The 15,731-nt window shown below is 33.4% G+C and overlaps 1 protein-coding gene across 1 annotated transcript in view; it reads right to left on the bottom strand.

Moving 5' to 3' along the window:
- Positions 1-3,606: 3,606 nt before the first annotated feature.
- The window catches only part of LOC113081002 (interferon-induced GTP-binding protein Mx-like), a gene marked incomplete at its 5' end in the record, with an annotated part of 42,404 nt that continues 30,279 nt past the window's right edge, over positions 3,607-15,731 (bottom strand). Inside the window, 2 exons of the mRNA XM_026253072.1 lie at positions 3,607-3,958; positions 8,621-8,881. Coding sequence (XP_026108857.1) covers positions 3,734-3,958; positions 8,621-8,881 — 486 coding nt within the window. The remainder of the gene's footprint in view (positions 3,959-8,620; positions 8,882-15,731) is intronic.

The following is a 15,731-nucleotide window of genomic DNA, read 5'->3' on the forward strand; positions in this document are numbered from 1 at the left end:
TTCAATTCAGTTTTGATGTTATATGTTTTTTTGTAATATGCTAAAATACATTTGTTGCCATATGGCAACTATATGCAAATATGGAAACTCCTGGTGCATTCAACCTGATGGAGTCCCATTGACTTACATAGCATGAAACTACTCTGAGACTGTAACTTTTGCTTATATTTTACAGGTAAAAACATTATAATTTTTTTTTATTTTATTTTGTGATTTAAGATATTTTGTAGGTTATCTGAAACACATTATCCCATTTTCTCCATAAAAGATGCATCCAAGCTACTTCTTTGGGAAAGGGGAAAGAGAATAGGGCAGAAATAGCTGTTCCGCTAGAGCAGAGTGAGGATGAACTGGTGGACAGTGATGAAGACAACGAGGTTGATGCAAACCTAGATTAGAGTTTCACAAGCTGTTGTTGTGGGGAAAAATAAAAGAGGGGCCCCAAAGCTTTGTCCGGCCAGATCCTGTCCGCAGAGACCACACAGACCACTGGCCCTTGCATGCATCTGAGAAGGCCAGATGCAAAATGCCAGGATGCATTGTGAGAAGATAGTGCTCCAAGTGTGTAGTTTTCCTCTGCTTCACTGCAGAGAGGAACTGCTTTGTTGACTTTCACAAGGCATGAAGAGAATAAAATTAAATGAATGAAAAGTGTATTTCAGTGAGACAGGTTCCAGGTTATTATACCAGACATTTCAGATAACATTTTGAAATTATATAATGTTTTACTGTATAAATGATTGTTTAAACATTTCACTAAGTATAAGATATATTTGTTGAGTCTTGTTTTAAATAAAATTAGTTTTTTTAAAATCTTTAGATTTTATGGTACTTTACAAAATTGCATATATTTGCCATATGGCAACAATTTACCAACGACCCCCCTTTAAACATAAATTTATATATATATATATATGTATCAGTTATTTAGATAATTTTAAGTAATACAAACATGCAAAACATTTTTTACCACATATAAGTAAAATTTCATGCAATAGAGGGTTAATTGCAATGCATATCTTCTATTTCTGTACTCTACTGTTATTACGACGGATCTGGTATGTACAGAGATTTCTTTGCTTATTTTTTTATGTGTACTGCTTACACAAATGTAGCAAATACAGTCTTTATAAGCTTTCCATTGAAAAACAGCGATCTGTCGTCGATGCTTGAGGCTTACACAGCAAAATCCCCAGTGTTAATTTAACACTCTGAGTGTGGACTCATATAAACAGTAACACTGAAGCAGAGTTGAAGTTAATGAGATAATTAAGAAGTTAATTGAGTTATGATTAAGCATTATTGAAGACACCTGATGTTAACAAGCAGAATCACAAACGAGAAAAATCACAATTTGTGTTTCACCATTATAGTGTTCAGTGTTTGCTTTAGCTGGGATCTTGGCTTGTAACTTTTTACTTTAAAAGTTTGTTTGTCAAACCAAGAGCAAAAATCATTGCCTGGTGATGATTATGTTTTAATGTAATCGTTGTTTGACATGAATCACTGAACTCATTTGCAGTCTTTTATCAAAGTAAAACTTCCGTTATTGATTGTCACAGCTTTGATTCCACAATGAACAAATCTGTATTTTCTATACATTTTGTAGGTATCTCTTGCAAGTGATTCTGATTTTTTTTATTTTATTAAAGAATTCTAATTTTAGGCACACACAGATAACAATAATCAACGTATGAATCTCAACAACGGTGACAAACAACATATTCAGATAAACAGACCAACTCTGAACATCACAAAACTAGATACAAAAAATGAACATAAAAACAGCAAAAATAAAATATAGTTAGAATAAAAAGTTAAAAAGACAGTTCAGCTCATAATTTATTCATGCCGCAATGCATGATGGGAGCCATGGATGAGTTTTTATTGGCTACAACATGCTTTTTTGATGCTCACGCTGATTCCTGATGTCTGTGTGTCCAAACAAAAGATTACTTTTTTTTACGTAGAACTAACTATTAAAAACATGTCATACTATGTCAGAAATGTTGGGTTGCTTACTTTTCTTTTTCACTTAATTTATGTATGCAGTAAAGAAACTTAAACTCAGGCATTCAGGTCACTCCATAACAAAAAGCTCAAATCACGATCAATGGCACACATGATTGCCTTTGCTGAGGTCTGTCTGTATGATATAATTCAGTCACCACAGCCACATAAAATCTAAAGATAACAACTGAAGGGTCAAGATCCTAACTAAAGCAAACACTGAACACTATAATGGTGACACACAAATTGTGATTTTCTCGTTTGGTGATTCTGCTTGTTAACATCAGGTGTCTTCAATAATGGTCAATCATATCTCAATTAACTTCTTAATTATCTCATTAACTTCAACTCTGCTTCAGTGTTACTTTTAACACTGCTTTAGTGTTTATATGAGTCCACACTCAAGAGTGTTAAATTAACACTGGGGATTTTGCTGTGTACCAGACATTTCAGATAACATTTTGAAATTATATAATGTTTTACCGTATAAATGATTGTTTAAACATTTCACTAAGTATAAGATATATTTGTTGAGTCTTGTTTTAAATAAAATTAGTTTTTTTTTAAATCTTTAGATTTTATGGTACTTTACACAATTGCATATATTTGCCATATGGCAACAATTTACCAACGACCCCCCTTTAAACATAAAATATATATATATATATATATATATATATATATATATATATATATATATATATATATATATATATATATATATATATCAGTTATTTAGATAATTTTAAGTAATAAAAACATGCAAAACATTTTTTACCATATATAAGTAAAATTTCATGCAATAGAGGGTTAATTGCAATGTATATCTTCTATTTCTGTACTCAACTGTTATTACGACGGATCTGGTATGTACAGAGATTTCTTTGCTTATTTTTTTTATGTGTACTGCTTACACAAATGTAGCAAATACAGTCTTTATAAGCTTTCCATTGAAAAACAGCGATCTGTCGTCGATGCTTGAGGCTTAGATCTTTATAATGATTCATAGTTTGTCAAGATTAAATTTGTCCTGTTTCATTTCATCTATTCATAACCACTGACACGTGCGAGTGGTGAGGCTTTGAGGACGAGGGCGTCGGGGTGCAGGTAGTTCAGAGTACTCATAATGGTTAATTTTAAAACTTAAATGGTATAATATATATATACATATATATATATATATATATATATATATATATATATATATATATATATATATGTATATGGAAATCCTCAAAAGACTCCTTAAGCTTAAATTAATACATTTATTTTCTGCTTAATGAATTGAACCAAAAATACAGAGGGGCGACATCACAGTCATTACCACTCATACTCTGACAATATCAGTCATGCATTTACATCTTACATTAATGTTCTAGGAAATCTTTCAAATCAATGGCAAATGTAATCTTATTTTCATAGATAAAATCAATAAATAATTTGTATAGCACTGATTACTGGTGTTCTCCTCATTGTTTGTGAGCATTTAGCTTTTTGCAGTGCTAAAATGCTACATAACTAATATCTAGGTTTTAGGCAAAAAAAAAAAAATACATTAGAATAAAATTCAGTAACATATAATAGAATTTCAGTAACTCTAAAAGCAATTTGCGACATGTATCTTAAATTGTGTCTCGCTGATTTCAATGATTGATAGAACTGAAACTGAAATTTCCATAATATGCTACATGTATTTATACCCCTGATGTCTAATAAAATGGTCTCAGAGTCTATTGCTTATCATTTCTTGAGCTTGTGTGAGGCGCTCCAGACGCTGCTTTAGATCAGCTCTCCTTCGCCCTCGGTCTGAGTCTTCACTCAGCAATTTGACCACATCTGCTTCGTTCCTCAGTTCTAGCATTTGATGCCGTAATATCTTAGCTGCATCCTTCAGCATGAAGAGGATTATCAGCATAGGCACGTAGTCTGTGAGACGCTGATAGACAACCTATATGGAGACAGGACATTAATTATAACATTAAATTTGAAATTTGAGATTGGTTACCCTTTGATCTCTTTGGAAAACCTCTAGTACTATTGCACTGGCAATGTATGGTTTAGGTGCATGTGTGCACATACAGACTCAATTAGTTAAATAGTTGTTAAATGAGCATCATCACATATTCCCTTCTTTAAAATTAATGTGTTTAGCAGACGCTTTTATCCAAAGCAATTTACAATGCATTCAGGCTAAAAATCTTTACCTAACATGGATTCCCTGGCAGAGGTGTAACGTCCAGGGGTCAGAAAGTAAAAATCCTACCATATTTTTGTTCTACCCATAAACTCAGTAGCTGATTTCACCAGAGGAGGAACCAAATCATTCCTTCCAAGTCACAAACGAGTCTCAAGTTAAATCCCAAGTCCTCAAAGAGTTAAAGTTAATGAGCTAATTAAGTGACTAATTAAATGATGGTTGTGCATTAGTGATGAACACAAGCTGTTATTGAGAATTACAGAGGATCAGATGTCAATGTTTTATTGGTTAAAATGATGCCACCATTATGGAGATACGTGTTTGATTTAGTTGTGCTCTTGACCCTTGATTTGGTGTGCTAGATCTCTCTCTGTAGCACTGTAAGTGATGTTGTAGAAACAAGAGCTCTGTGGTGTACAATAAACATATTGGCACAAGAAGTTGGTGATTATATTCAAAATTGTGTTTTTTTCATAAGTTTACATTTTGATTAATTGTCCCAGTGAAACTACAGCATGCAAAACAAGGTACTACAACATTTACAGAGAATAAACTTTAAATCTGTGTGCCACATACAAGAATTTGAACTCCAGTGCTTTTTAGACACACACATATATCATGAACCAGCATATGAATCTCTGCAATGGTGACAATCAACAAAATGCTTCATGTTGCAATACATGAAAAACTCCCATTATGCACTGCAGTATGAATAATTATTTTTCACCACTGTTGAGGATCATATGATAAATGATCATGACTAAATGCATAATCCTAGAAGCATTTTTCAATTGTTAAAAGGCTCAAGACCCCAACTAAAGCAAACACTAACCACAGATAAGTAGTATTATTATTATTATTATTGCATTAATTAGTTAATTATCTCATTAACTTTAACTGTTTGAAGACATGGGATTTGACTCAGACTCATTTGTGACTTGGAAGGAGTTACTTGGTTCCTTCTCTGGTGAAATCAGCTGCTGAGTGGAACAAAAATATGGCAGGACTTTTACTCTTTGGCCCCTGGACTACCCACCTCTGCTTATAAGTGTTCATTTAAAACTAATGATTTTGTTGTGGGGTTTAAAGGGTTAACGATTTAAGATGAAGAAAAAACTGAATGACCGTAATTTAACAGTAATAAACTCTAATGAATTTAGGGCAAAAATCTGTAGAAAAGCTGTTATTTACTGGCAGCACGTGGCTAGTAATTAACTGTTTTTCTTCAGATTGTTGCCGTTAAGTCAAGTGAAAAACAGCAATATACTGTAAAATGTAAATGTCAGATTTACCAAATGAAAAAGTTAATTTGACTTAAATATTTGTGAACAACCATTGAAAAAAAGTTATGCAAAGCCATACACTGATAAGGAGAGTAAATACTGGACTTTAAAGAAGTGCTGATACAGTGATGATCTAGCTGATGTATTTTTAATTTGGCAGCTTAAATCAGGGAAAATTAAATACTCCATGTTTATATGTAATGTTTATACTCCAGTTCTCTTATTCAATTAAATCAAGGCCACAAGTCACAAGCTGGAGCAGCTTCTAAAGGAGGGCCCTGAACAGTGTAAAAAGTGATTCTATATATTTAATCAAACAAAATGTGACAAAAGATTACAAGCAATATTATTAATTACATTTAACACATTGTTATTAGTTAGAAATAATCAAATTAGATGCCTACAAGCAACCATTCAAACTGAGTTGAATAACATGGAAAAATTAAGTAAAATTTACACAAAAATATTAATTTCATTGGACAAAAAACAAACAAACAAAAAAACATTATGGTAAACAATACTATGTTATGCATGCCAGGCCAGTACTTGGCGATCATGAAACCCTTTGAAAACATTATATGCATGCACATGATGTCAAGCTTTTCACAAATTCACATTTGTGTAGCTTACATAAATATGATACAGGCATCATGTTCAAAAGGGTGTGTCTTAAGGCCCCCAAAACAGATATATTGAAGACACCTAAATTTCACGAATAGAATCGCTGAGGGAAAAAAGGGTAAATTATTGGGGGGGTTAACATTACATTGTGTATTGTTGTTGTTACTCAATATTCAATATAGACAAATTCAGGTAATGATGGTTATGCTTTTACATAATTTTTGGTTTATCTGAATTCATTGAAAGCCTGACCTGTGAGTTAAACTGAAATTCATTATAACAATCCTGTGATTCAACAATAAAAGATCTGGAATATTCAGTATAATCTAGAGTTATAAAAGTCTGACTAAAGCACTTTTCGGACGGAACTAGTTTTCTAAACTACATTTGAGTTTCGATTTTTACCACCTGACGTCTGTGATTTTCATGTACCAATTCGGACGGGACTAACATCTCCGTGTTTATTACAGAGGTGGGAAGGTCTGATTTGTGCATCTGGGTGTCACAGAGATCACGCGCTCTGTATGCGTGCATTTAATTCATTTAGAATGATTGCCGTAGTATTATAACACAATAAATACTAAATGGCTAGTATAGCGAAACCATGTTAATGTGTGGTTCCTTTAGTTTAACTTGTTTTTCTTTTTCTTTTTTTTCTTATTTAATTAAATGTAATTAAAACATATAATGGAGTACATACATGAACGTGAGTAATTTTACCTGATGCTGATATTACAATAGCCGGTATTAAAAGTTTACGCTATCTTGCTCTTGATTTTATTGTTTGTATTATTTTTTTATTATTATTTATTTGCCGCTAAGCAAATATATCAAACATCCGCGCGGTAAGAGCATCTACGGTAATTCACGTTGGCCAAAACACACAAGGAAACGCATTGTGAAATAAAATATCACCGGCAGTCACAGACTTTCGCATTCGGACAGGATTAGTTTTCTCAGAGTATCACTGAGTTTGCTGAAAAACGGTAGGTAATTTGCTCTGGAATTATCACAGAGGTTGTGTGAGAAAAACACAGACGTGGCAGATTCGGACGGGACTAAAATCACCAAGTACGTCTGTGAAACGCAGATTTCTCTAACGACACCCTGTAAAACTAGTCCCGTCCGAATAGGGCTTAATACAGAGTTTGTCTTAAATCATCGAACGTACTTGTTACAAAAACTGATTTGGCTTTTTTAAAATGTGTGCATAATCACATTCAATATATAAACTTCTATTTAAGTTTAAGTTTCTATTTAAATTTTACTTATTTTTTTCATGTTGTTCTACTCGTTTTGAAGGTTGCTTGTAAGTATCTAATTTGATTATTTCTAATTAATTAATAATATTGCTTGTAATCTGTTGCTAATTTTATTGAGTAAATATAGATTGTCACTTTTTACAGTGTAGGTCTCTGAGGACTATAAATAAGTCCCAGGTCAGCACAGTATGAGGTTGAGGGCGATTCAATCACCAAGCTCCACTCAGAAACTTAATGACAATTTAGTTTTTGCTGAATGAGAGACAGAAGAGTATGATTCTCCATGATGGCTACCACACACACTTTGAGTGTGAAAGATTATGCACTCAATGGTTGAATTGTTGGGGTTAGGGATTGATCCATAGCTAATTTTAAACGTGGACACATAAAAACACTGAAGCAGTGTTGAAGTTAATGAGATAATTAAGAAGTTAATTGAGTTATGATTGACCATTATTGAAGACACCTAATGTTAACAAGCAGAATTGCCAAATGAGGAAATCACAATTTGTGTGTCACCATTAAAGTGGTCAGTGTTTGCTTTAGTTGGAATCTTGGCTTGTGACTTTTTTATTTTTCAAATTAGTGTGTCAAGCCAAGAACAAAAATCATTGGATGCTGATGATAATGTAATCATTGCTTGACCTTAATCACTGAACTCATTTACAGTCTCTTCTCTAAATTTATCAGTCTTTACTGATTGCAATCAATTGGATTACACAAAGCTTTTTTTTGATGGTAACCATTGTTGTGATGCTCATGCTGATTCTTTATGTCTGTCTGTCTAAGCTAAAAAAAAATTTTTTTTAAGTAGAACTAACTTGTAAAAACATGTCATATTATGCCAAAAATGCTGGATCACTTTTTTTTTGACCTAATTTATGTACACAGCAAAGAAACCAGATTTTCTCAGTTGGTGATTCTGCTTGTTAACATCAGGTGTCTTCAGTAATGGTCAATCATAACTCAATTAACTTCTTAATTATCTCATTAACTTCAACTCTGCTTCAGTGTTACTTTTAACACTGCTTCAGTGTTTATATGTGTCCACACTCAGAGAGTTAAATTAACACTGGGGATTTTGCTGTGCAGTCAGTGAAAACGGACCATTTAAGTGTGTAAAGGCATCTCAAAGATTGGGCTCTAGCCTCCAAAATTGTATTAGTCACACTTGAAGGGAGCTGTAAAGACTTAATATTGTCACAGCCAATAAATAAATAAATTTCATAGTAGGAGTTGCAACCCACCTCATAATAGAGAACTAGTTTGTCTGGAACTAGGTTTCTTGTATCCAACAATGCACAGCCTTTGGAATTAAAAATCTTGTTCTCATCATCGTAGACGTTAGTGTCAGTGTCCATCATAGCTTTCTGTGGGACATCAGAGTTGTCGAGTTTCCTTTGTAATACTTTGTCCTGGGTGAAGACCAGTTGCTCCATATCAATAAACTCCTTGATTCTTTTCTCCACTTTGGCCTCTTGCTTTGACTGAATGTCATTAATCATTTTCTGAGGAGTACAACATAATGTATATATTGTGAAAAAGTGCAGTCTAAAAAAACACACACGCTGAATTAAAATCAGAATTTTCTAAATCCTTTTCATTTTAAAAACAATGTTTAATTATAACATAGAAATTATCATCTACTGAGTGTAATTTGCCTGAAAATCCATTTCATCTCCTGGTTTCAGTATAGTCCTTTTTTAACAGCCTTGATACTGCATGCATGAAAGTGATGCTCATAGGACAAAGGATCCACATGGTGTCTCTGTTAAAGAAATAATTGACTTGCCAAAACAATGGAATAGACTCAGAATTTAGTACATCTCAACGTCGGTTACTTCTATGCCTGCTTCTGATATTTTTTGAAGGACCTCCTTGGTTGAAAGCCCTGTAAGAACCAGAGGTGGGAAGTCCAGGGGCCAAAGAGTAAAAGTCCTGCCATATTTTTGTTCCACCCTTGAACTCACTAGAGGAAGAACCAAGTCATTCTTTCCAAGTCACAAATGAGTCTTGAGTCAAATCCCAAGTCCCCGGAGAGCAAAAATAAGCAAATTCAATGTTCAAGTGTTTTGATCATAACACTTGAACATGCTTATTTTTAGCGTCTCGAGAGGCCTTTCTCTGCGTGAGCCCTGAACACCAGAACACTTTGAATTGGGCTGAATTGGGTTCTTTCACATCTTTTTATTTGTTCAAACTGCGATTTGTATTTGTTCGTTCAGGTGCAGGAGGGACTTCGAGGAGAACTTTGCAGAAGAGAGCTCGGTTCAGTGTCGCTGTCCATGATATGCAACTCTCTATCCGTGTGAACACAGCACGGGCCGGGAGTAATCAGCTACACTTTTCAGCTTTTGTGCGTCTTGTGTTTGGATGCTTTAATGTTTAAATCGACGAGCGGTAAGGCTTAAAAGATAAGCTTGCGTGACGATGCACAGCAGTGGCCCGTCAACTGTCCTGAGCATCTTTTTAGGCTGACTTCAGCCAATCGGTTATGTAAAATATCAAGGTGAAAGTCATCATAGCTTGCTTAGTAAAGACCCAGCTCCCAACCCAACTTTGAGAATAGATTAACTGCGATAGTTTTTTTATCGCCGTATAAGAGTCTCACGTTAATGCTGATAACGGCCCACCACTAATATATATATATATATATATATATATATATATATATATATATATATATATATATATTAACACACACGCTGAATTAAAATAAGAATTTACTAAATCCTTTTAATTTTAAAAACAAAGTCTAACTATAACATATTAATTATCATCTACTGAGTGAGTTTAATTTGCCTGAAACTCCATTTGATCTCCTGGTTTCAGTATAGTCCTTTGTTTTATCAGCCTTGACACTGGATGCATGAAAGTGATGCTCATAGGACACAGAATTCAATTTTTTTTTTCACAAAGGATCCACATGGTGCCTACACTGTAAAAAATTTGCCGTTAAATAACAGTAATTTTCTGGCAGCAGGGGTGCCAGTAAAGTACTGTTAATTTACAGCTCTTAACCATTAATTTACCACTCTTATTTTTTAACAGTATTTTACTGTAGATTCTACCATGGAAATTAACTCCACTCCCACTGCTTCAAACAGTTCGAGTTTTTAAACTAACATTCCCACGATGTTAGTACTATGAACTTATTTCATTTGAGTCCACTGAGAAGGAATATTTCTTACACTTAATGTGCAGTAATAAAGTAAATAAATACATGATTTTTACTCAAATCACTGCAGCTCATTGTCAGCTATAGCACACATGTATGTGCTGAAGTACTTAACACAGAGATCATCACTGTATCAGCGACTCCACATTTACTGCCTTAATATAAAGCAGCAGAAAATCAGAATTTGTGGCTCATCATTGACTGAAGCACCGGCTCTACTCTCCAGCACAATGGTGAACAACAAAACTACATTAAACTTAACAATCTCTCTTGTTCAAACACACATTAATACAGTCAAGTTCAGTATTTACTCTCATTATCAGTGTATGACTTTGCCTAATTTTTTTTCTATGGATGTTCACAAATATTTTAGTTAAATTATTATTTTTTTCATTTGGTAAATCTGACGTTTACATTTTACAGTATATTACTGTTTTTCCTTGACTTGACGGCAAAAAACTGTAGAAAAACACTTTTTTTTGCTGGCAACCATTAATTTACGGCAAGAAACAGTAGAAAAACCGTTATTTACTGGCAGCAGGGGTGCCAGTAAATAACTGTTTTTCTACAGTTTGTTTCCTGTAAATTAATTACAGTTTATTACTGTTAAATAATGTTTCATTCTGTTTTTTCTTCATCTTAAATCTTTAACCCTTTAAACCCCACAAGAAAATCCTCAGTTTTAAATGAACACTTATAATGTGTGCACACTACAGAGTGTTAGAGTAACACTGAATCAGTGAAGTTAATGAGATAATTCTGTGATTAATTGATGATTGAGCATAAGTGATAAACACCTGCAGAATCACTGAAGGAAAGAGAAACACAAGAACTACAAATGACTTCAGCCACAGCCTTAGATGAAATCAACTGAATAAAAGAATACATCAAATCTCTCAAGATCTGATTAAACAACTCATAAAACAGCTTCACCAGATTCACATTACTAACCAGACTGACTTTATTTCTGTCAGATGTCTACAGAACAACTTATGGAGAGTTAAATAGGTTTACATGTTTTTTCACTACCATGATGGAGATCAGTGTTTACTTTAGTTGGGCTCTTGAACGTGACTTTTCAACAACTAAGGATTTTTTTTTTTTCATGCTGTAACAATGCGCCTTTGGAACTTGTTATGGCAAAACAAAAATACACAGAAGAAAAAAAATCTGATATTGTTGTTTATAGATTGACAAGAACAAATACTATTATTTCTGATCTAATCCCGTGTCTGTTCTCTTATTGAATATTGATACTACAGCATGAGAAGGAACACTGCTGAGCCATAAGTTATGAAAGACTGTTAAGAAAATTTCACTCATAATAAAAAAAAAAACCTTTGCTGAAATTTAGACAGAAACATCAAGAATCAGCGTATGAATCACAACAATGGTGACAATCCACAAAATAAATGAACAGATCAATTCTGAACATCACAACACATGCTACTAAAACTTAAAACAAATGCAAAATTATAAGCACATAAGAATTCAAGAAAATAAGTGAACAATTCAGCATCATAATTTATTCATGCTGCAACGCATGCTGGGAGTCATGGATAAGTTTTATCCTGTGCTGGTACCCAGCATGCTTTGCATCATAAACCTTTTGATTATCACCATTGTTGAGATTCATATGCTGATTGTTGATGTCTCTCTTTAAGTGTTGCGGACACCGCTGCCCAAAATATTTAAAACCTAAACTGTTGTTAAAAAATATGTTCAGATTATCACATTACGGTTCATTATCATAAAATGTAAAAAAAAAAGTGTAATTCACTCAAGTATTGCAACACCAAACTAATATTTAACAACTATAGTAACACTTTCAGTCATTCTATTAGGTCGTGCCTAACAGAAACGGCCATAATCACTTGATTTTCAAAATTAACATTTCAGTAACAGATGTACCATAAAGATACAAATACAGCAATGAAACAAAATTTTAAGTACAAAAGTCAAGGGTCAGGAGCCCAACTAAAGCAAACACTGATCTCCGCAATGGTGATGCTAAAATAAACTAACATTATCATCTACATCTCTGTAATTCTCAATAAGATCTTTTGATCTCTGATCTGAAAGAAATAAAGTCAGTCTGGTTAGTAATAAGTGAAGATGGTAAAGCTGTTTGTTGATTGTATACATCTTCGGTTGATTTCGTTTTAAGCTGTGGCTGAAGTCAGTTGTAGTTCTTGTGTGTGTCTTGTTTTTTTTTTCTTCAGTGATTCTAATGGTTAACAGCAGCTGTTGATCATTGTCTGAATTCACTCATTAGTTTTCATTCTCTCTATCAGGTGGACTATATTAGTAAACTCATGTAGGGAATAGTGAATGAGGGTGTAGGGTGTGATTTGAAACACAGCCGCTGAGTGTTGACTTTGAACGTTGCTAATTTACGATATATAGCAGCAGGCTACCTTCTCGAAAACAATAAATATTGCCCAGAATGCACTGTTTTAATTAAAAACAGTATGTTACTGTCGAAATGTGGCCGTTTTTTTAAACCAAATTTAAACAGTGTACACTGTAAAAAATTTTGCCGTTAAATAACAGTAATTTTCTGGCAGCAGGGGTGCCAGTAAAGTACTGTTAATTTACAGCTCTTAACCATTAATTTACCACTATTATTTTTTAACAGTATTTTACCGTAAATTCTACCATGGAAATTAACTCCACTCCCACTGCTTCAAACAGTTCGAGTTTTTAAACTAGCATTCCTACGATGTTAGTACTATGAACTTATTTCATTTGAGTCCACTGAGAAGGAATATTTCTTACACTTAATGTGCAGTAATAAAGTAACTAAATACATGACTTTTACTCAAATCACTGCAGCTCATTGTCAGCTGTATTACACATGTATGTGCTGAAGTACTTAACACAGAGATCACCACTGTATCAGCGACTCCACATTTACTGCCTTTATATAAAGCAGCAGAAAATCTGAATTTGTGGTCATCATTGACTGAAGCACCGGCTCTACTCTACAGCACAATGGTGAACAACAAAACTACATTAAACTAAACGATCTCTCTTGTTCAAGCACACATTAATACAGTTGAGTTCAGTATTTACTCTCATTATCAGTGTATGACTTTGCCTAATTTTTTTTCTATGGATGTTCACAAATATTTTAGTTAAATTAACTTATTTTTCATTTGGTAAATCTGACGTTTACATTTTACAGTATATTACTGTTTTTCCTTGACTTGACGACAAAAAACTGTAGAAAAACACTTTTTTTTTTGCTGGCAACCATTAATTTACGGCAAGAAACAGTAGAAAAACAGTTATTTACTGGCAGCAGGGGTGCCAGTAAATAACTGTTTTTCTACAGTTTGTTTCCTGTAAATTAATTACAGTTTATTACTGTTAAATTATGTTTCATTCTGTTTTTTCTTCATCTTAAATCTTTAACCCTTTAAACCCCACAAGAAAATCCTCAGTTTTAAATGAACACTTATAATGTGTGCACACTACAGAGTGTTAGAGTAACACTGAATCAGTGAAGTTAATGAGATAATTCTGTGATTAATTGATGATTGAGCATTAGTGATAAACACCTGCAGAATCACTGAAGGAAAGAGAAACACAAGAACTACAAATGACTTCAGCCACAGCCTTAGATGAAATCAACTGAATAAAAGAATACATCAAATCTCTCAAGATCTGATTAAACAACTACTAAAACAGCTTCACCAGATTCACATTACTAACCAGACTGACTTTATTTCTGTCAGATGTCTACAGAAGAACTTATGGAGAGTTAAATAGGTTTAGGTGTTTTTTTCACTACCATGATGGAGATCAGTGTTTACTTTAGTTGGGCTCTTGAACGTGACTTTTCAACAACTAAGGTTTTTTTTTTTTTTTTTTCATGCTGTAACAATGCGCCTTTGGACCCTGTTATAGCAAAACAAAAGTACACAGAAGAAAAAAAATCTGATATTGTTGTTTATAGATTGACAAGAACAAATACTATTAATTCTTATCTAATCCCATATCTCTTCTCTTATTGAATATTGATACTACAGCATGAGAAGGAACACTGCTGAGCCATAAGTTATGAAAGACTGTTAAGAAAATGTCACTCATAATAAAAAAAAAACCTTTGCTGAAATTTAGACAGAAATATCAAGAATCAGCGTATGAATCACAACAATGGTGACAATCCACAAAATAAATGAACAGATCAGTTCTGAACATCACAAAACATGCTACTAAAACTTAAAACAAATGCACAATTATAAGCACATAAGAATTCAAGAAAATAAGTGAACAATTCAGGGGCATCATTTATTCATTCCGCAATGCATGCTGGGAATCATGGATGAGTTTTATCCTGTGCTGGTACCCAGCATGCATTGCATCATGAACCTTTTGATTGTCACCATTGTTGAGATTCATATGCTGATTGTTGATTTCTCTCTTTGAGTGTTGTGGGGACTGCTGCCCGAAATACTTTTTAACTAAAACTAGTCGTTAAATCCATAAATACTGGTTATCTCACTACTTTTCAATCTTACTAAATTGAAGTGTCATTGACTCAAATTTTTCAACACCAAATTAATATTTGATTATTTTAGCAACACTTTAAGTCAGTCTAGTAGATCATGCCTGTTAGAAACAACCATAATCACTTGACTATCAAAATTAATATTGCTGTAACAGATGCATCATAAAGATACAAATACAGCAATAAAACAAAATGTAAAGTGTAAAAGTCAATGGTCAGGAGCCCAACTAAAGCAAACACTGATCTCCACAATGGTGACGCTAAACGAAAAAGTAACATTATCGTCTAAATCTCTTTAATTCTCAATAAGATCTTTTGATCTCTGTTCTCTGATCTGACAGAAATAAAGTCAGTCTGGTTAGTAATGTGTGAAGTTGGTGAAGCTGTTTGTTGATCGTTTAAATCTTCAGTTGATTTCATCTAAGGCTGTGGCTGAAGTCAGTTGTATTTCATGTGTTTGTCTTGTTATGTTTTTTTTGGCCGTTTTTTTACGTTTTTTAACGTGTACACTGTTAAAAATCGCTGTAAAAAAACAGCCAAATTTCGACAGTAAAATACTGTTTTTCATTAAAACAGTGCATTCTGGGTAATATTCATTGTTTTCGAGAAGTAGCCTGCTGCTATATATCGTAAATTAACAACGTTCAAAGTCGACACTCAGCGG

Source organism: Carassius auratus, unplaced genomic scaffold (assembly GCF_003368295.1).
Source record: "Carassius auratus strain Wakin unplaced genomic scaffold, ASM336829v1 scaf_tig00032733, whole genome shotgun sequence".
In the NCBI taxonomy this organism is placed as follows: domain Eukaryota; kingdom Metazoa; phylum Chordata; class Actinopteri; order Cypriniformes; family Cyprinidae; genus Carassius; species Carassius auratus.